At 34.8% G+C, this 22136-nt stretch overlaps 3 protein-coding genes across 7 annotated transcripts; 1 reads left to right on the top strand and 2 right to left on the bottom strand.

The window, feature by feature from the left end:
- Positions 1-452: 452 nt before the first annotated feature.
- Positions 453-4736, bottom strand: LOC18053174 (transcription factor GTE12). The gene is made up of 11 exons (XM_006449532.2): positions 4395-4736; positions 2707-3672; positions 2518-2581; positions 2303-2446; positions 2165-2226; positions 1999-2059; positions 1827-1910; positions 1524-1645; positions 1359-1425; positions 990-1111; positions 453-903 (listed from the first exon to the last, which is right to left on the bottom strand). The coding sequence occupies exons 2-11, from the start codon at positions 3520-3522 to the stop codon at positions 652-654; spliced, it is 1794 nt and encodes a 597-aa protein (XP_006449595.1). The 5' UTR covers positions 3523-3672; positions 4395-4736; the 3' UTR covers positions 453-651.
- A 3154-nt stretch (positions 4737-7890) lies between these two features.
- LOC18053173 (bidirectional sugar transporter SWEET2a) lies at positions 7891-11441 on the bottom strand. Of its 3 annotated transcripts, none has more exons than XR_002907186.1 (7): positions 11115-11441; positions 10536-10572; positions 10222-10438; positions 9975-10133; positions 9767-9886; positions 9260-9496; positions 7891-7910 (listed from the first exon to the last, which is right to left on the bottom strand). XR_002907186.1 is itself a non-coding variant. In XM_006449530.2 (6 exons), the coding sequence occupies exons 1-6, from the start codon at positions 11173-11175 to the stop codon at positions 9383-9385; spliced, it is 708 nt and encodes a 235-aa protein (XP_006449593.1). In that variant the 5' UTR covers positions 11176-11441; the 3' UTR covers positions 9152-9382. The 3 variants fall into 3 exon arrangements, 1 of the variants encoding a protein (XP_006449593.1); XR_002907185.1 differs by lacking the exon at positions 7891-7910 and adding an exon at positions 8885-9150; XM_006449530.2 differs by lacking the exon at positions 7891-7910 and having other exon boundaries at positions 9152-9496.
- Positions 11442-15335: 3894 nt separating this feature from the next.
- Positions 15336-21355, top strand: LOC18053172 (exonuclease 1). 3 transcript variants are annotated; one of them, XM_024190137.1, is made up of 15 exons: positions 15336-15841; positions 16612-16731; positions 17328-17451; positions 17567-17704; positions 17830-18039; positions 18191-18366; positions 18465-18537; positions 18982-19105; positions 19289-19461; positions 19547-19601; positions 19685-20037; positions 20148-20199; positions 20527-20743; positions 20838-21012; positions 21123-21355. In XM_024190137.1, exons 1-14 carry the CDS (start codon positions 15681-15683, stop codon positions 20917-20919), a joined length of 2058 nt encoding a protein of 685 aa, XP_024045905.1. In that variant the 5' UTR covers positions 15336-15680; the 3' UTR covers positions 20920-21012; positions 21123-21355. The 3 variants fall into 3 exon arrangements, with proteins under 3 accessions (XP_024045905.1, XP_024045904.1, XP_024045906.1); XM_024190136.1 differs by having other exon boundaries at positions 19271-19461; XM_024190138.1 differs by lacking the exons at positions 20838-21012; positions 21123-21355 and having other exon boundaries at positions 19271-19461; positions 20527-20756.
- The last annotated feature ends 781 nt before the right edge of the window (positions 21356-22136 follow it).

Genomic DNA, 22136 nt, shown 5'->3' with positions numbered 1-22136 from the left:
ACTCTTCAGAGATAACCAAGCTCAATAATTTAACTGCACTCTAGAGCTAGAATTCCCGTAGTTCTAAGAAATTTCATTTCAGATCATACACTATTTCAAGCACTATTCTAGGAGATTTCATTTTGCATCATTAGAAGTTGATCAAATCGCAATCAAAATTTAAGCACAATTGAAACTTTGGGGGAAGTTATACATTTGTGTATTGGTAAAGACCATTCTCCGTCTCAAAGAAGGATTGAGAAAATCTAAGCTAACAAATTGTTTTAAAAGATCACACTTTTCCTGCATGCTTAGTGGCAAAATAACGGCCCGTCAGAGAAGTAACACCGAGATGTAAATACTGAACGCGTAAGAAACATAATATTTTTCATGATAAAAAATCTGGAGAGCACGATTTAAGCCTACGGCCTACCCTTGATATTTACGATTTAAAAGTTTGAAGAGGGGTAGAGTGATGTAAGATTTAAGCCAGTAGCTTACGCCTATATTAATCTGTATAAATACTTGTTTTTCGTTACAAAGTTCCGATATCCTATCTGGAAAATCATATTCATTTACAGCTAACATCTCTCTTCCTCACTATCAAGTATTAACAAGAGGCTGGAACATTAGGGTTGAAAAAATAGTAACAATATTTAAGGTACGTTTAATTCATGAAAAAATTTCTCCCTCCTCGCCGTCCCCATCCAGATTCAATATCTCCTCATCCTCATCTTCTACCAAATAATCACTTTTCATAAACAAGCCAATCCGTTCCAGTGGGTTCTTAAAATGGGCTTCCTTGAATGCCCTTTTTTGTGCTTCGGACCCATTTAGCAGGTGAGGGGACAAGCAACATCCACTCAACATTTCAAGCTCCTTTAGAATCTCCAGGTTGTGTTCAATCTCAACAGTTCTTTCCATCTGAAGGGGGAAGATAAATAGCAAAGGTGACAACACTCCCCAACTAAATCTATATGCTGAAAAGCAATGCACATCAAAGGTTTTACCTTCTGCAATGCAACTCGAGCTGCTTCTCTTTCCTTCTCCCTTTGCTTTTTCAACTCAATCTCTGCCTTCATTCGTGAGGCAGCTTCGGCAGCCTTGATTTGGGCTTCAATCCTAGCTTTCTCTGCAAAACATGACCACCACCAAATTAGGGGATTGTATATAAAAGCAGAGAAACATAAGAACAAAGCCTTGCACAACTCGAAACAATCCAACAGAGAACAGGATTTTCATACATTCTAAAAAATGTAACATTTCAGCAAAAACATACAAGTATGGAACAGAAAAAAAAATTCATATTTCAAACTCAACAGAAAAAATAAGTGCAAGAAGTTTTATTGCATAAAATCAGTGAGAAGTTGCTTAATCACCTTCCCGCTGCCTTTGTTCTAATCTTTCCTTCTCCTGCTGCAGCTTCACTGGATCAGCTTTATCACCCTTTAAATCAAAGAAAACACTGGTCTATAAATAACAGTTGACACTAAAACACCACAAAACTTGGAAGCCACATAAAATAATGGCTAGACAAGGCTCACATGATCCAGCAGTGTCCTCTGTTGAGCTTTCAAAATTGTGTCTGCAAAACGACTCTTTAACATCGCAGCACGAAGAGCCTTCTTTGGTGACATTTGTACATCAAGAAGTGGAGTTATCCATTCTAAACCAAAGAAACAAACACAAAAGTTAAACACTAACATCATCCACTACTACAATTATATATTAACACGGTAGTTGTTCATATTGAAACCAACCCAAGAAGTCAAAACCAATTTCACCACTTGGATAGGCATCAGTTAGCATAAAATTTAGGCATCATAGTCACAAGAGAGTAAACAGACCTTCAGCAGAAGCAGAGTCTGTGGCAGGAGGTGTAAGCTGAGAACTTGGACATAAATTCCCATCATCCAAAGCACTTACGGCTCCTTCATATCATTCCGACAGCATGCCAATGCTCAGAACAAGATATAAGTGCAACAATAACACATACTTTAAATGAGTATATATCCTCACCATCAGAATCCGGATCTGACTTGCTCATCTGTGATGTTGACGTGCTTTTTACCTGACAATCCTAAATTTACATATAAAGTTCCAATTACACATTACAAAGGATAAAGATTGTTCGCGGTCGCTCTGAAAAATGTTATTTAAAATTATCAGTACCCATCATACATACCGGTTTAGAAGCATCAGTGCTACAAGCACGATCTCCACCCAATGATCTTTCCGAAGTGATATCTAAAATAAAGCGAAGGATATAGTGACCATCTACAACAAACTATGAACAGAATAACCAAACAGGAAGATCAACTACCTGACGATGCATGAGTTGAATCACTAGGCAAGTTGCATCCACATGTAGCGCTGCCACATTTACCACAACTTTTGCAGGCAACGGGGCTCAATGGTGGCTTAGCATTGACAATGTTGCAAGCAAGTCCACCACCATCATTGGTGCCTATAAGACACATTGCAAATTAGCTCCTGTAAACAGCCACAAAGCAAAAACTTTACCCCGCCATTGCATACCTTTGTGTAAGTTTTTTATAACCAGCTTGCTTGACAAATTCTGTGCTGGTTTGGCCCGCTCAACCTTAGAACAAAATATAAAAAAGTCAGGCCACCATCCCAATGCAGAATACTAAGAATATATGAAACATATAGTATAAAAGCACGCATAGCTGCCATTATATCACCTATGGAATGGATATTACTTACTTCAACAGCTCTTGCACAATATGAACTCCTTGCAGCCTTTTCTTCAGACATCTTTGATTTCTTGGACGAGAGAGTACTATGCAAGGGAGGTGTTTTCGGACAATTCTGCCTTGTGTCATTCACTTCCATCATTTTTCCACTCAAGATTTTCCCCAGCCCAGCTTTTGGGACTTCAGAGCTCCATTTTTCCTCCAAGGATTTCCATTTTATATCAAAGAGATTGTTTAACTCCTGTGCCATCTTATGAACATTATTCTCAGGAGGATTATAAAGCATGGCATTAGAAAAAGTCAGTCTGACATCAGCCACAAACTCATCAGATACAGAGTACAAATTCCTGTCCAGTCTAGTTTTCACTGTGCCCAAATCCATGGGCTTAGATATGATCGAGAAGTAATCAGGGATGTCCAACTTCACGGGATCCACTGGTCGATTAAAAACCCAGCCAGCTGGATGCATCATCAGTGACTTCAAAATGACAGAACACTGATGAGTTACACCACGATCCATCTTCGGCCTCTTATCCTTTGGACCCTCAATTACTTCCTGGGCTTGACGCTTGTTAGCAGCTAGAAGAGACGATCTTTCCTTTGAGTGCTCAGAAGCAATCATCTTTTTTCCACCAGATGAACGATATGGTTTACTCATCATCAATTGATTACTTTCTGCCACAGAAGAACTGTGGCGCCAGTTTTCAACGTGAGATTGCTGCTGGCCATATTCACATGGTTGCGACCCAGGAACGGCTTCAATTCTCTGGCTCCCGAATTTAATCTTTAACTTCTTCTTAGTTATTACAGCTTCAGTAGCAATCATGGTGAGAAGCAGCAAATACTGAAGGAAGAAGCCTTGATACTTACGAGTTGTCAAGCAATATAAAAACTGACCTCCTCAAACACAGTGCACTGAGTAAGGCAGTGTCCTTCAAAAAGAACAATAACATGCATGGATCACTCAGCAAGACTCCTGTTACAAATTTTACAACAGATAAGCATCTCAAGAGCCATTAGATGCAGAATCGTATGATTATGGCGAAGAATGTTATCGGTACACTCTGGGTTCTGAAAAGAGACACTCAGGAAATGAGATCGCACCTCAAATTCACTGGTAATATTAACAGTGGCTAAAGTAGATCAAAGCCCAAAGTTTAATTTAGTGAAGAGCCATAAATCCAACAACTCAATTTCACCAAACCCAAAGAATCAAACAGAAGGGAAAGAGCTACGTTTTGGTAGACCATTCGCACCCAAATCCTCTAGTAATACAACAGGTCGAAATAGATCAAAGCCCAATAGAAAAATAAGAAATAACACCGCCCAAAACTTATTTTAACAATAATAATAAATCTTGCAACTCAATTTCACCAAATCCAAGTATCAAACAGAAGGGAAAAATAAACTAGGGTTTCGCGTCCCCCCAACAACAGTCAACAATAAGTGAGTAAAAAAAAACCTCCAAATTCGACACCAACCCAGATAAATTAACATATCAAATATCAAGAGTATACCAAAAGTGCGTATATTTATACACTCAATCAAGATATCAGAACTCGAAAACTTCTATTTCTTCAATTCGAAACTCGGAAACTTACTAAATCATAAGAGTGATCAAAATTACGCGTAAAATGATTAAAAATAAAGAGAAAAAGTTGTGATATAGCTAGGGTTAAGCGTTTTGAAAGAACTTACCCAAACCGAATCGAAGCACTGTCGGCGAAAGTCGTCAACTTCAACAAATCGATCAAATCGATCGGTGAAATAAGAATCCCTCAGATGAGAGGCTTTGGGTTTTGGGTTTTCGAGAGAAAGAAGGGGATAGTGAAGCAGTAGTACCAGTAAAGCGAGGCTTGCCCTTCTAGGGTTTTTGGTTTTGGCTTCAGTGTTGACGCGCTGATTTACTCGGCTTGGTCTCCCAATTTACTTACTTCCCCAATTGCGAGGTCTGTACAGCTGGAAGAAAGGCCAGCGAAAGAAATTACTTTATCGCCCTTTTATTGGGTGGTTAAATTGAGAGAGATTTTTTATATTAGTCAAAGAGAAATATCTAACTCCCACCAAAAAAACAAAAGAAATCTAACTACACCTTCCATTCCTGTGTTTGTATTTATTTTGATCCGGTTACGTGACGAAAAAAAATTGTACTCTAGAAAATACTCTAAATACTGTTTTATAAATCTATTTAATGTATTTATTTAATAAATTTTAAATTTTAAATTTTTATTTAGTACAGTCTTAAAATACCAAAACAGTGTTCTAGCAGAATTTTTTTTTTTATTTTCTCTCAACACCCAAAAATAATATAATTATTTAAAAACTTTTTTTCATCAGGGAAATTGATTTGTGGTTACTAGAGTAGAGTAACATAACACGGCTCTTTTCAAAAATTGCGGCCGCTATTTTTATTTACCTCTCTTATTTCTCTGCTGGAAGAATTTGGTAATAATTGTGGGGATTTTTCATTTATTGCTAATAAATTACTCTTTAAATGCTGTTTCAATGCTAACAATGAAGCTGGATAAGTTCAATCATTGAGAAATTGTGACGAATTAAAAGAAGTCAGCGTTATTTTATGAAGTGTCTTTGGTGGGTTTAATTTGTAATGTCTCTTCGCCATCGCACGTAATCCTCGTGCCAATGTTATAACCAAAATGGGTGTGTGTTTGCTGTTTGGCTGGATAGTGGATATGTTCCACCTACCGCCAGCTCCTATTTGTACATGAAGACTTTATGATGACTTCTCTCTCAAATATATTGAAGTTTACACGCTCTTTCCTTCCAATCATTTTTCTCTTATAAAATAAAAATCATATCTCTCCCTCTTTCTCACGTTTATCTTCCATGTTATTATTCCAATATGAACTTACTTGTGTACATGATTCTAATTATTTTCTGAGTTCTTTCATTCTGATTTTTTGGTAGTTGGGTTGTTATTTCTACGCAATGAACAACTCACTACCATTTAATCATAAATTAAACCCAAAATTTTCAAGCGCATTAAAAATATATTAAAATTCTCTTCTGATCTGATCATATCTTATACAGATTCGAACGATGTCTGTAATCATTAGCTAAAACATTTTATATGTTTCGAAGAGGTCGTCCTTTATAAAAAAAATTTGCAAGAAAATTATTTTATATAGATTGATATAGTAATTATCTTGCTACCAAGTAGTTCCAAAGTCATCCTCACCTCAAATAGATAATTTCTTTTTTTTTTATGAGACTATTGCTCATGATATTTATAATTATATAATTATTGAGATTATTTTACATTAAATCTTATATAACACTGCTTAAATTTTAACTCTCTTTAATATTCAAAGGATGTCAACTTCACTTATGAGAGCATACTAACTTCACTCAAGTTTTGAGAAATAAAATTTAAATTAAAAATTTATAAGGGTTCAAACCACTTTCCTCACACTTGTGAGAGAGTGATTCTATTCATTAGGCCTAGCTCAGTGGTGTCAAATGAATAACTCTTGCAATACGAAGATGTTGAATAATGTAAAAAATAAAAAGGAGGAAAAAATGAAGTTGATGTTAAATCCTGTACATGCGTCCATCAAACATATGATTATTATGTCCATCAGACATGTAATTATTATGCGAAACATGTGATCTGATATTTCCAAATTGTTCTTGCTACTGTTATTGTATTGATTAATTTTGCTAATTATCAGTGGCACAAACAATACCGAAGCTGTCCTGCTAACGATTAAGAAGTTGTTGCTATCATGGAGAAATATATTAATTTCGTACTAAAGTAATGAGATCTTGAATAAGGCCATATGATGAATGATGATCACAGGGTTGGAGGAACAAGATGCAATATCGCAAGTTCTTGGGCATTTAATTCCTTCATAATCAGCTCCTGTCTCGAGTGATGTATGCTGAGACTTCGGCCACCGACGTCAAGAAATGACAAATTTGCAATCATAAAATCAATAGATAACATATTATTCTTGTTATTACTGCAAAACATACATAACATAATTCCACGTGATATTCATTTCCTCCGATTCCACGAAAAGAAAAACAGCCCGCACTTCAATTTTCAAAAAGACAAGCCTCAAAAGTTCTCCTCAACACCGTTGGTAGCGTGAGATCCCCGTCGGTTACTCTCATCATGGAGCCCAAAACTGCTGGCACTAAACTCTAACTCACGACCATTCAATTAATTCTATTACGCACCTAGTCATGTGAATTCTCTCAACTAGCCAACAACGTAATTTCATTTTCAGTCTTCCGCAATTTAGCTTAGTGAGGTTGTTGTTGCGGAAACGTGGGTTGAGCAATTATTAATACTGGGATTTCTGGAAAAATATAAATGTGGTGATAAACAAATACAAAGAAAATAGAACATAATAATTTACGTGGTTCGGCATAATGCCTACGTATTGAAAGATTATTTTACTAACAATGAGACTTTACAAAAGTGGAAAAACTCTCAAAAAAACTCAATACCAAATACACCTAAATTTGTTAGTACCTAAGGAATTTATCTACCAAAACTCACTTGGTAATCTCACAAATTTGGATACATTACAAATGAACAATGACCCTTCTATTTATAGGAACCGTAGCTCACCTACCACTTTCAATTTGGCTACAATTTGCCAAATTGACAAATCGAATTTAGAATGGAAAATCAATTTGGTGGACAACAAAATCAACAATTTTGAAAAAAATCAATTGGTTTATAGAAAATCATCACATTTTTTCTCCATGCAACTTCAACAAAATCGTGCCATCAACCTTGCCTTTTGAAATTGGCAACCCCACCAACTTTGTCCTTTGAAATTTGCAAGTCATTCTTTAACTTTTCAACAGTTGTAAGATCCCATTTCGGAAGGATCAGGAGATGATTCTAATCCATTTCGGAAACTGCTTCCCTTTGCTCATCTGTCACTCGTCCCATTGCAGCTGCGAACCTGTCGGGTGCACACCGGATGACAAATTTTGCCAAAAAGCTTTCATTAAGCAAGAATCAGATTCAACCTTGTGAATGCCAAAAATTAATTGATCGGATATAGTATTTGGGTCATTTCCTCAAACTTGAAGAAGCTTGGAAATCCATAGCTGCTTTGCCCGACTTCATTTACTTCACCATTGACATCATCAGAGTTTCACTACAATTATCAAAATCGCATACCTTCCGCTTACTAATTGTCCCCGAATCCATCCATTCCTGCATTCCAATTACTGTAAAATGTATCACAAATCTTGCTGACATTTTTCAAACTAAGGAATTTCATGGATTCGCCTGTCGGGTGAATCTTAATTATTCAGATATCAGATAAACATTACAAGTCTAGCTATTTAATGATGACTGCTATATCACCCGCATTCTACAAAGTGTATCGACGTAAGCAAGCTAGTTTCAGGGAGCAAGACAATAAAACCTATAAATTTGCATGATTACACTCTACTCAAGTTCAGGTGTATGGTAAAATCGATCCAACCAAACTACATTTAATGAAGATTCATCACCACAAGCCGAGCAATATATTACTCACAGCCCATATATTGTTGTAAAAATTTAAAGATAAACCAATTAACGAATTATGTCAATAAAATCCTAATTAAGAGAAGTTTGGCTTGATATAGCCAATGCGAAGAGAGCCCTAATTTTTTTTTATTAAAATCAGACAGGTCATGTCAGTAACCCGCAGACTATATCATTTTTCTATATTAGTTCAATGCCGTTGGATCATTTTGCTCATAATCTGATGAACAAATTACTAAAAGACAAAAATTAAGTTTAATTATCTTAGACTGGAGTAGCAGCCAATGACTTGATTCCATTCTCATCCTCCCCTGATGGATCGAGGGATGACAAGCTGAAGAAAATGACTAATTAGTAGTTAGCATTTGCTTTTCTTTTCATGTTCTTAGTCAGCTTTCTTGATGGAATAGTAGTTTTTCCTTTTCTTTTTGAATGCACTTTATGCTCGTCCGTTTCGCTACTACTAACAAGCTATTTGTTTCTTAATGTCGATGATCTAACAGTATCTGTTCTCTTATACATAACTGTCGTGCATTAAAACAAACAACACTTTGTACCAATTACCTCTTCCCATACTAAAAGTTTTGTTTGATATAAATATTTTCTGCAGGGACAGAGGATTTATCATGCAAAAAGGTTACCCAGAATACAAAATGATAAGACACTGAGTGTTGAAATTTCATTTGTGCTGATAATTGCTCAATAGACATCTCACTTGAGGAAGCTCTAATACAAGAGCAGCATAAGATATATATTCATCGATATATCAGGTATCTGATTCTTCTTCCATATAAACTTAATTCAAAAGATTTGGATGCAGTAAAGAATAAGACAAGGCATTTGGCAATAGAAGGGATCAAGCTCAAAAAAAAAACACTTGACATCCCATCTATCAGCTAGCAAGCCTGGACAATGTTGTGTGCTTGAGACTCGTCTCTGCATTCAACAAGGGCACGGAGCTCCATATAAGATTACTTGTTGCTTAATGAGTGATTTGGAAAGTCTAAAATAGCATTTTACCAGTCTTACATTTGCTGCCTCATACCTCAAGTAGTGAAGCGCCTAGATTCCAAAGGAATTCGAGCTTTAGACTAATCAAGTCACCGAATTACTGATTACACAGATGCTGATCGCTAACTTCTCTGCCACACACGATTTGCACATTAATTTATGCAAATGAATCGATCAAGGGTTGTCTTGAGACTTCACCAGATTTAGTGCTATAGTAGGAATACAACATCAATTGAGCAATCCCCAGAAGTGTTCCAATTCCATTTGGGACCTGGATCCGAAAATGATAATGAAATGAATCAAAATTCTCTGATGCAATACTCATAGTTATTGTTTGAATTGATTTCTGAGTACACGAACGAAGCAAAAAGATAGTACTTGGAGTTAAACAGCAACAATTCAGCCCACCACTGATTCATTAACTGTAAAAGTACGATTCCTTTTTTTTTTTTTTAAAGTCTGTCATGCCTACTCTGCTTGTCAATGTTACATGAAAATCTAGAATTAACTATAATGGCTCTGCAGGAAAGATAGTACTTACATAAATGAAAGGGTCATCCTTAAACATTCCATAAGCTAGGAAGGAGAGACTCATCAAGAAGGTTGAAAGAGAAAGATAAAAGGGCATGAATTCAATGCTCCTCGTCTTAATGACTAACTTCTGCATAAAAATATACATGCAACCATATGAATGGTAAGGAAATGTGTAGTCTTAAAAGTAGGAATGCTTGAGTTTCAGATGAGCTTACAATAATGAATAATGGCGAAGCAAACATAGAAATGAGAGAAGCAACACTCAAATATCCAACAAAAAGCCGCCGCCCATTGGAGTCAAAAACTTCCATGCTCGTGAAGACTATGGCAAGAAATACTAAAAAAACTGCTATCAATAATCCAGCTATCTTCAGCTGGAAAAGGCATTCAAAGATGGTAATGAGATATGACAGAATTGCTCATCATTCCAATAACAAGACCAATCAAGCATAAAAGAATTACCTTTATAGCTTTTTCAGCATAAGAAATGAAGATGCTAACATAAATCAACTGGAAAACTGCTCCAACTGAATTCACTGTAGCGACTAATATAATACCAGGGGATACAAGAGGCATGCCATACCAGAGGGTAATCAAGCAATTCAAGAGAGAATAGATGTAAGGCAATCCTGAGAATTGTTCTGTTGACTTGTTTCTCAAAATTCTCCTGAATGTAGGTCTGAAAGAGGGAGAAAAATATTGAAATAAGCTCAAGGAGTTTCATTTTCCCAATATAATTCTTGTTTAAACGGAAAGATTATTAAACAACAGCTTACATGGGCGATACAAACAATACAAAAGCAAATATGTTCCCTGCAATCAATAAAATAGTATTAGAATACTTTCACTTTAGCTTCCAGAAACTGAAGCAATTAACAAATTATAATCTGGAATTAAGGTTGATCAATTCATCGCAATCACATGTACCATCTCACAGTGTTGGAAAAACTGCAGTGTACAATAGTTCCGATTTTACCAAATGGGAATTCATGTAAACTTCTCTATATTAGAGCAGTTCTTTACCATAGAGAGAAAGTGAAACATATAGTTTGCGAGAAACTCTAGAAAGCAATTAATTGAGCTACCGGAACTTTGCATGCTAAAGATTCTACGAAGCAAGAATTTTCAACTTTTGTTTCCTCACTGCATGTTCTTGGCAACAAAAAACAACAAAAGCCAAGTCACTCTTCTTCAATTGAAACAGTTTAAACAAGACCAAAATAAAGAAAACAAGTTAGATGTACAATCTTTAAGCCCCAAAAAAAAGGAAAAAAAAAAGCATATAAGACTTTAATCTTGCATATTAAAAGAAGAATAATGCAGCAGATGAGATTGTAGGATGATGAAAAATTTACCAGTAACGCCAGCTGCAACACTATAACCTGAGTAAATTGAAGAAATCCCAACTGAAGGCATCTCCCTATAACTTCACTTGCAATTCACTGATCACTCAATTCAACACCAATGCCGACTCTCTCTGCCCCTCTTCTGCCTTACTAATTCGTAGCTTTGTGCAGAACTTAAAGTTTGCTTGAGAAAGATCATATACGAATAAAATATATGTAGTATGCCTTGAAGGAACATTTAAAGCCATTCATTTGTCAAATTGTGAAGTTATGTGTCTGTTAAAGCTTCTTATGTCTAGTGGCCTTGAATTTGCCTTTCAAATGATTTTGTCTTTTTAGATAAATATAAATAAATAAATAAAAACAGTGGCACATCAAATCAACGCATATTAGAAATATTTTCCCTTTCTACAATAATATATGTGGTGGAGACTGGAGATCAACCGTGTCTTTGTGTGTCGTATATTTAATATATAGTAATTTAATAATATTGGGGGAACCGGGGAACCTTCGTGGAGGGGATATTTGATAGACTCCAAGTGGGACTCAGAAGAAAATAACATTAAATGGACCCCCATTTGAACTGGCCACTGCGTCAATCACATGTATTTGTTATGCAGGTATCAGAATTCATCTGATGCCCACATCAAGAATCTATAAACGATAACCAGACAATATCCGAACAACCAAGCAGTTGGTTTTTGTGGCACAGACTGGCCCGGGGTAAAACTCACCATTACTCCCTCAAAATCTTGGATTTGTTTTGATTATATAGCGAATAAGTCGGGGTAGTTTTGTCCCTTTCAAAAAAAAAAATATATATATTACATGGATGCATATGTTTGCTGCCAAAAAGTGTTAGGGTTTGCTCAAGAGTATTGCACGAATGCACGTCTTCTATTCAGTTCATTTCAGTGTGAATATTTTTTTAACTAATAGTGATCATTTTCATACATGTGTCAAGTAGTGAATGCGCAAGTGACAATATAATAAAGAGTACCAAAAACTCTTTCATATATAATGACAGACATTTCAAATAATGTGGTATTTATTGAGTGGTTGGTAGTACTTAGTAATTATTTATAAAATTTAAGTGAATTAATTGTAATATTCATTAAACAATTGATGAATATCACATGTTTGGAATAATTTTTTAGCAAGATAATTTAATAAATTCTCGAAACTTATTGATTTATATATTAATATTAATCAAATGCATTTTGTTTTCGTGGTAATAACTTATTGTCTACGTTTTTTTTTTCAAAATATAAAATGCAGAAAGGTTGTCAAATGAAGCGAAGAACGTGTTATTAGATTAATTTAAACTGGACACCCGAAAGGGACAATATATTCATGATTCATTCATTCATTTTATCGATTAACAAGATAAGTAAATCGACTTCTTGTTTGTTTTGTGTAATTTTAAGTAGTTAACCCGTTATAACGGAAATTAATTGGGCTCATATATGGTTCACACATATCATATGTGGTTGATGTCTTCTCTTGTAATTTTGTACAACATTAAGAAGCATTGGAATAAACTTACATTTGAAAATATTCAACCTTTAATTGCGTGTATGAAGCATTAGAGTAGGGTCCAGGGTATATCTTTCACTTAAGTAAGAAGATATGTTCAGACTTTGTAAGTTTTCGTGATTCTTTTCTTATTTATAACTTGTTTAGCTTGAGCAATTTTCTTCACACTTCTTCAAAGATATTTACAATTCTTTAGCATCCTTTGGTCTTTTTTTGAGTTAAGTTAATATTAATGGTTTTTCCAAACAGTGGCGAATCTACGTGTGAGCTAGACCGGGCTGTAGTCTAGAAAAAATCATTTATATCCCTTATATTTTCATTAATTAAGTAAAATAATAGAGTTTTTATTTTATTTTCATATATGTCCTTAACTCAATTACCCTTATGTTTTCATCAATTTAGTATAATAATAGAAATTTTTTATTCTCTATTCAAATATGTCCCTAACTCGATTACCCTTATGTTTCCGTCAATTTCATATAATAATAGATTTTTTATTTTATTTTCAAATATGTCCCTAATTCAATTATATTGTTTTCAATTGAAATTAGTGCCTTATTTTATAAAATGATTAAATTATATATTTACTGAATAGATTGTACACATTAGGGAGCTAAAATTTTAGTACTGCTTTAATATATTTAAAAAAACTTCTAATTGAAAAAAATATGCCAATATAATCTAATTAACATCATCACTAATATTAAAAATACGTACAAAAACAACATATAGTAACAATTATCAATACTTTCATAAAATTTTGGGAAAATATCCACCGTCCACCCGTTTTTTACACCTTTTTCAAAAATACACAATTCTTTCATTTTTTAGCTGGAATCCACCTAAAGTTACATTTTTTTTCATTTTTCCACTTCCGTTTAGAATCCGTTAAGAAAACTAACGGAAACTTAAAAAAATGACCATTTTACCCCCAAAACGAAAATTACAATTTCACCTTAAAAAATACCAAAAATAATAAGATTTAATGATGAATATCATTATTGGTACTTTAATGAAGTACAAAAAAATCTTAACTACTAGAGATTATAACTCAATTAATAATAAAATTCTAGTTATCTTAAATTCAATTGATGATTTGTGAGATTGGGCTATTTTTAATACTACTGTTATAATTTAGCATTCTAATTACAGACATATTTAAAAAAAAAAACCTGCATTTGATGGTTGTGGAATTAATTTATTTATTAACCGATGGGAAAAATAATTAGATTTAATCTAATTATTTTTTGTAATTTTTAAGGTGAAATTGTAATTTTCGTTTTGGGGGTAAAATAGTCATTTTTTAAAGTTTCCGTTAGTTTTCTTAACGGATTCCAAACGGAAGTGGAAAAGTGAAAAAAAATGTAACTTTAGGTGGATTCCAGACAAAAAATGAAGGAATTGTGTATTTTTGAAAAAGGTGTAAAAAACGGGTGGACGGTGGATATTTTCCCTAAAATTTTTATGTGAATTATCAGACTTTATTTTTTAGTAACATTAACTAGGAGGACAAGTTAGAAAATAAAATTTGAATATTTTAAGGAGCTTTTGATAGAAGGATCATCAACATCTAGTTCTTTAAAAAGAGTTACAACACCTACTTAAGAAACAACTGCACTCGAGTACCTTTTTGTTGAATTGAGTTTAGTTTATTATTGAAACTTTTGAATAATAATACTTTTATAATTTGAATGGATGAATAAATTTTAATTGTTTAAATTATTAAGCATGGTAATTTAGTACTTGATTTCAAAAATAAAGGTTTTACTTGTAATTTTTAATTGATTATAATTACATATATTGATCTATTTTAGTTTGAAATTCTTAATTGATTTATTAATCTTTATACAATTACATGTTATTATAGGTTGCAATGTTAGATTCCATAATTGAAAATTAGTGTTTTGATATTTGAATTATCTTTTGTTTTCTACTTTTTTTTTATAATTATTTTTGTCTACAGTACATATTTAGAGAGATAAGATTCTTCCCGTTCCCCCTTATTTAATATACTTCTTTTTTACTTATAAATTTTTATATTTGCTTCAAAATATAAATTTTAAAACTTAGCCCGGTATAAATATAATATTAAGTTCTGGATCCGCCCCTGTTTCCAAAGAAAATCTGGGTCCAAATTATTGTGGGACTATTTTTTAGATATTTCATGGAACTTTTTTGGGGTATTTGCTTACTAATTAAGAATCAAACTTCTTTTTATTGAGAACTTTGTGTCATAATTTATGTTATTAAATTTACTTATCATGAAGTTTGGCATTCATTATGCCTAAAATATGATTTGATGGTTAGTTGTTATTAAAAAAATGATTTTTTTTTCTCCTACTCGACAACTTCGTATTAGATGGCTCAATTGACTAATCATGATAAAGATTATGCGATTCTATTATTCCCATATTCAGAAAAATGGTAATGTTGTCACAAATACTTTAGTCAATTGTGATTTAAATTTTTCTTATTTGACATAACGAGATTTTCCTCATTAAACAATTAAAAATTCTCTGCCTATGATTCTCGGAAAATGTCTAGATATTAATTTTCTTAATCATGTAATAATTTATTGTTGCATGCAATATTTTTAGGACTTTAATTGGCTTAGCCATTACTAAATGACTTTAATTGGACTTCATTTATTTATTTGTTTGTTTTTTTGATAAAGAATTGGACTCTGATCAAGAAGTCACCTTTGATGTTTATTGGAGAAAGGCTCTTCAAACATAACCCGAACCCGGAACTGACAGCCAGCCCGTCTGGCAGGTCCAGGTTCGCCATCGTCCCCAAAAATGAAATTTTCCCGCCAAGTAGCTCGTTAACCTAAATCCTCCTGAATCTTCGCTCTTACAAGTTACAGTCTCTTTACATTTTCACTCAAAGACAACATTTTGCAGTTCTTGAATTGAAGCTGGAGAAACACCCAGCTCGTTTTATAAACTCTCTTTACAAATTGAATTGAATTGAAGAATCAAACAGAAGAAAAACTAGAAGCGGAAGAGAATAATAATAATAATAATAATAACAACAAAAATGGGGATTCAAGGATTATTGCCACTGTTGAAATCGATAATGATACCAATTCACATCAAAGAGCTAGAGGGCTGTTGTGTGGCTGTTGATACTTATTCTTGGCTTCACAAAGGTGCCTTGTCTTGTAGCCGAGAGCTTTGCAAGGGCTTACCCACCTCCAGGTCTCTCTTTCTCTCTTTAACTATCAGTTTTCTTTTTCTCTCTCTGCCTTTTGGGTTGTTTTATTATCAAATCTCGAGATTTGATTGATATTGGGTAATGGGTAAATTTTCACGCATTTGATTAGGCTTAATGCCGCAATCCTTCCAAAAGAAATCACCTTTTGTCTATACTGGGGTAATGTAGTGGAAAAGTTTCAAGTTCTATCGGAATCAAAAGGAGATAAAATCTAGTGATTTTGATGTGATGTGGATTTAGGATCATTTGTGGAGGCGTATGCCAAACTATGATATTGGTTTACTTGTATTGATGATTTCGTGTGTTCTATCATGTTATTTTGTCAATTTCCAAGCCCTGGAAATGTCCCATTTCTTTGATTTGACCGGTAGACTTGAACTTTGTTCCTACATAGCGGTTGGTAATCTGCTGTTGAACTTTCATTCTTTTTTTTTTCTTAACTGATGGGCAAAGAATTTGTGGGATGATTATGTGTGACAGTGTGAGTGGTTATGGAAGCAAACGAAATGGGTTTTCTTCAACTTGTAACTCATTATAAGACTTTTTGAGCACAGTTCTTATTGAAAAAGGCAACCTTTTTTATTAGAAGCGATGTTCTTGTTGTGTTCATTTAGAAGTATATTTTTGTTGGGGCTAGCAAGTACATTAATGAACAGGAAATTTTGGAAGGCCAGAGGAAATATTTTTCTCAAGTAATGTTGTGATTCTGGATGTGTTTTATGATCTAATGTGCTTCTCGTCTTTCTTATCATAGGCACATTGACTATTGCATGCGTAGAGTAAATTTGTTGCGGCATTATGGTGTTAAACCCATTCTTATCTTTGATGGAGGTCTTCTGCCAATGAAGATTGAACAAGAGAACAAGCGTGCTAGGTATGCAATTAATGCCTCTTGAATATAATGATAGCTTAGTTATTATTGCTTAAGAATTTTATTTAACAGTAAAAAAGTGCCAACAACTTAAAAGGTTCTAGTCCTTAGCACTTGGGGCTGGCAGAATATATCTTTAGTCATGACTCAGCGCTCCAATTGACCATTAAGTGTTACAAAAAGCTGGAGACATTAAATTTCAGATAAGTGCAAATCTACTTGTTCTGTCTGCTGTACAGATGAGTCAGGCATAATGTCACCGCCTCTACCACTAGCTGTGTTTCTTTCATATCTGTAATTAGCTCTTCAATTACCTCATTCTTATTGTTTCGTCTAGTGTGAATCTCCCTTCAATATGGTACCTTATTGGCCTACCTTGTTTGCCTAAAATCAGTGGTCTGCCTCTGCCCTTAGGAAATTTACAAAGTGGAGTTGCCATGCTGTTTGTCACTCTTTGTCTGACTTCTGTATTTATGGCTTTCTATAGTTAGAGGCTGGTGGTTTAATTGCTTCCAACATTTTAACTACCTAAGGTTTTGGTCTGATCTTGTCGAGGCCAAATGTGGACTAAAGAATTGTTGTCTTCCCTACACATGCAGGTCAAGGAAGGAAAATCTTGCACGAGCCATTGAGTGTGAGTCAGAAGGAAATTCTTCTGCTTCTTACGAGTTCTACCAAAAAGCTGTTGATATTTCACCCTCAATTGCACATGAACTTATCCAGGTATGGAAGGAGAATTTAGAGGCATCATGTTAACCTTACCCTTCAGAGAATCTCTTTTATAAATATATCATCTTAGATGATATTTTCCCTCTGTTGACATGGATGCTTTTGGAAGGTTTTAAAACAGCAGAATGTAAGCTACATTGTTGCTCCTTACGAGGCTGATGCCCAGATGACCTTCTTGGCAGTCAGCAAACAAGTTGAGGCAGTTATTACTGAGGACTCTGATCTGATACCATTTGGCTGCTCTAGAGTGAGTTTTCTTGAAATTGATTGCTTCAAACTTCTCATGTTCTATAGTAACTCTTAATTTTGTGTGCTTGTTATTCTGATTGTTGCATTCTGGTGGGCTGCGTTGACAATCCTTCTCTGATCCAGATCATCTTTAAAATGGACAAGTTTGGGCAAGGTGTTGAGTTTCAGTGTTCCATGCTACAGAAGAACAAGGACCTGAGTTTTGGAGGATTCACCAAGCAGATGCTTCTTGAGATGTGCATCTTGAGTGGTTGTGACTATTTGCAGTCACTGCCAGGAATGGGTCTGAAAAGAGCTCATGCACTTATTAGCAAGTTCAAAAGTTATGACAAGGTAAATATCTTTGCGATTGCTCTAGTTACTTGAATACTTTCTAGATCAAAACGTCTTCTTGACACTGAGTAAGCCTCAGATAAACTGCTTAAATATTTTCTATAACTTCATTTCCTCTTGTTTATACCAAATACTCATTGGGTCTTTTCAGGTAATTAAGCACTTGAAGTACAGCACAGTTTCAGTTCCTCCTTTTTATGAAGAGTCGTTCAGGAAAGCAGTTCTGACCTTCCAGCATCAACGAGTTTATGATCCAAAGACAGAAGATATTGTACATTTGTCTTGCATATCTGACAACATTGGCAATGATTTGGATTTTCTAGGCCCATATCCTTTATTTAGAATTCATCTTATTCATTGAATTACATGTTTTCTGTAGCTCTTTTTGCTTAAAATACTTAAGATCATGACTTAACCTGGTGTACATTGCTTCCGCAACATATAGCTAAAGGGATAGCAATAGGCGATCTGGACCCATTTACTCAACTGCCTTTCCAGGTATACTGTGTGCTATTATTTGCTTATACCTTCATGTTTTGTGCATGCACTTGGTTGAAGTATGTCTTCCGTTTTTATACCATTTTAGGTTAACTGGCTAAAATAATGTATGTATAAATTCAGAAAAATGCTTAAAAGAAGTTTCATTATTAGTCACATTATATTGTTGTGGAATGCAAATTGCAGAACTTAATTTGCTGTGGAAAACAAAATTAAAACACATTTTCAGGATAGTCTCTGCTTGATACTCATATTCATTTTATATGATATTGTCTATGAAAAACAAAAATGTAAGAATAAAAAAGGTTGTATGTTGCTTAAAGTCTATCTTTGACCTCATTGATACCCCTCCCCCCCAACCCCTTCCCTTTATTTTTTGAGATGAATCGTGAAGTTTCTGCTTTACCGACAGGACTTTGCTTTCTGTCTTCTCTAAAATGGCAGGAAGTCTCTGATAATTCTCATCTGGTGGTTGGCCAAAATTCCCACCTCAAAAATTTTAAACCTGAAAGTGAAAGAACAAAGCTGGATTTGCCGGTGCAGAAGAATCTCCTAACCAAGTATTTCTGTATCCAATGAAGTCCTTTGGTAGATCTTACAATATTTCTGTATAATAGAATGAGTCTGAATATTTATGTTACACAATGTCATACTATAGCATCTGACTTCCTTTCAAATAAAGTTTTATTGTGGTTGGTGAACTTGTGTGAATAGTATTCCTCAACACCTTAAGGCTTTGCATCTCTCGAAGCAAAGAGAAAATTCACCACCCCTCGAATATCGCCGAACCATTTCAGTCCAGAGGAGACCTCTTCCCTTAGTCCTGGTGAGCATCACACTGCAGAAGCTAGTTGTGATATAAGCTGCCAATCATCATCCCGCATGGAACTCGAAACTGTGGGAAATTTCCCTCATAACAGCTCTGTGAGTGACATGAAGAGAATTGTGAAAAATTTCAGTTGAACATAGCTGCTTTGAACTCTGCTTATGCTTTCTTCCTTTTCTGCAGGAAAAAAATTGTTTTGCATCTGAAGTTCCTGAATTTTCTGCATCTCCAAGTCGTGGTAAGAATATAGTCTACTCACATATAAGTCCACAACTTCACTAGTCCGGAGTGACTGACTTGTTGTGTTAATGAATTTGAAAGAGATGGAGAATGAGAGAAATGCAGAACATACTTCCCTGCCACAGTTTTGCCGTTCAATTGGTAAACCTTGTCCAGCATTGCGAAAGGAGCATGAGAATAAGAACTGTACAGATTCAGTTGTGGGAAAGGGAAGAACAGAGAACAGAAAGGTCATTGTAAGGAGTTCTTATTTTCTGCATAAGCAAGTTAACAAGGATGATCAGGAGAATAAACAAGAAAAACTTGTAGTTGAGAATGATGCTGCCATTGATATGTCTGAGAACACTGGTCTTCAGAGTGCTCATTTTGACTACAGCTATCTCAAGGGCACCGCCATAAAACGGAAAACCTCTTTGATTGACAGTGTTCACACAGTAGGTGCTTCATTTGTTTGTCTCCATGTTCCTTCAATATGTTCTTTTGGCGGTGTAGGGTTGAGAAGTTCTGGAACTTTTCTCATTTTAACTTTCTCTAACTCCTTCAGGACAAAATGGGATCCAAGCTCATGCGTACAAATGCATCTCTTCATAACAATGGTATGTACTTATTCCTAGAAATCTTAGTGTACTTTGGTTTGGCAAGTAATATATTTATTAATCAACTGATATGCATCCTTATTCATCAAATTCAGCTCCGTATTGTGCTAGGATTTTGCAACCTTATGATTACCCCTGGACACTTGTTTATGAAAATTCAGCTTCTTCATGCATACAAGATTATTTACAGAATGTTATGGCTAAGTTGACAAGATAGACAAGACTTTGCTTGATTGCATCCATGTTGTTTATGCTGTCACTGTTTGATCATCAATGTTAACAGAGAATAGTTTTTGTTAATTTTTAATTTGATTTTTAAACCTCCAGGTTATAGTGATCCTAACCTTGACAAAACTATAGAGACACAAACTGATGAAGCAAAGTTTGGTGCCAACATTTCGCACTTGGGCTGTTATTCTGAAATAGCCGAGAAATCAATGGAAAGATTTGTTTCGGTGATATCAAAATATAGGTGCACATCTGGTTCCCGTGCTAGTGGTCTTCGTGCTCCTCTCAAAGATGTTCGAAACACTTGTACTGTTAGGTAGAGTAATTCATTCCCGACGACAACATCATTCTTTTTTATTATATAACTAGGTATAAATCTTTCCTCAATGTGTCGGTCAAATCTTCTGAAGGTCATCCGTTGCGGTGGATTTTAGCCAGTTCGAATATGTACCAAAAAGCCTAAAGTCTGACTTAGCATCACGGAGACTCTGAGTTTGGTGTTTGGATACTATTTAAGCTGAGCATCCTGTGATCCTTTGAATTTGGAAGCATAATCTCTAGTGTCCATTTTTCGCCTCGGACACTGTAAGCTGGCACTGGTTCACTTGGTTTCTTTCTTCCTTCTCCTTGAAACTCATTTGTCTCATTGGTATATTTGTGGTATCATTAACTTCTCTTTTTGCTTTATCATTCAGGCCTGGTATAGCGACTCTAAGACTTAATTTGGGAAAACTGGAGTGGATGCATTATTTTGGTTTGGTTTCATTCCTATCATCACAATTGATGCGTTTCCTCAATTTTACGTCAACTGTTACCGTAAGTTGAGATTTCAACATTTTTTGTTTTCCCTTTTCCTTGACACGAAACTGCTCTCGATTTCTCTGTAATTGTTATTCTTAAAGAGTTGTGAAATGGGTTCTGAATATTTCTGGCCTATCAGGAAAAGATTTCTCTTTGATCACTGTTGAAAGGATTTTGGATCTCATTCCCCAACAGAAAACTGGTAACAGAATCATGTGTCAAGTGTCGAAATAAAACGCTTTAAGTGGCGATTACTACAATTCAATTTCAATCCATCATGCGCTATCCCTAAAAGGTAAAAAAAAATTCCTTGTCACCAAGCTGGCATGTGATACGGAATGTGTGTGGATCATCCATCATTCACCGTCTTACGGTTCTTTCAATTAATTAGTTAGGTCCGAATATAATCAATGCTCGAAGCTTCGTCATTTTATATAAAAAGCACAGCACCATACGATAGGACACCGGTTGGAACTACTAGGTCCCAAAGCCTGTTTAATAATCTGTAATCGGCAGTGTTATCGTCAGCATGAGCTGAAAAAGTCTTCGTACCGAGATTTCTCTTATCATATTTAGACAATTTGAATTGTGATTTAGTTACAGTAGTAATGGAGACAGGAGGTGCCATAATCAAGATGTTAAGTTGAACGGGAAAGAAATATAATAATACTAGCGAGAGAGAGAGAGAGAGAGGGGGACATCTCTATTCTCCAATTACATTAGGAAGCGCAAATTATCGGGATTACTCTATTATGTCACTTTCTCTTATCTTAATTTATTTTGACCTTATTTTTCAGCACAGAAAAATTGAATCTTTCTTCGCTTGGACGACAGCAACCCAGATCTTCCTGCAAATGATTATTCTTGTGGAATTTAAAACACCGTCATCAGTTTAGAATTCTTCTGTG

This window comes from Citrus clementina, unplaced genomic scaffold (genome assembly GCF_000493195.1).
Source record: "Citrus clementina cultivar Clemenules unplaced genomic scaffold, Citrus_clementina_v1.0 scaffold_2, whole genome shotgun sequence".
Classification (NCBI taxonomy): Eukaryota; Viridiplantae; Streptophyta; class Magnoliopsida; order Sapindales; family Rutaceae; genus Citrus; species Citrus x clementina.
Note: the sequence above shows the minus strand (reverse complement) of the source record. Positions and strands in the feature narration are given on the sequence as shown.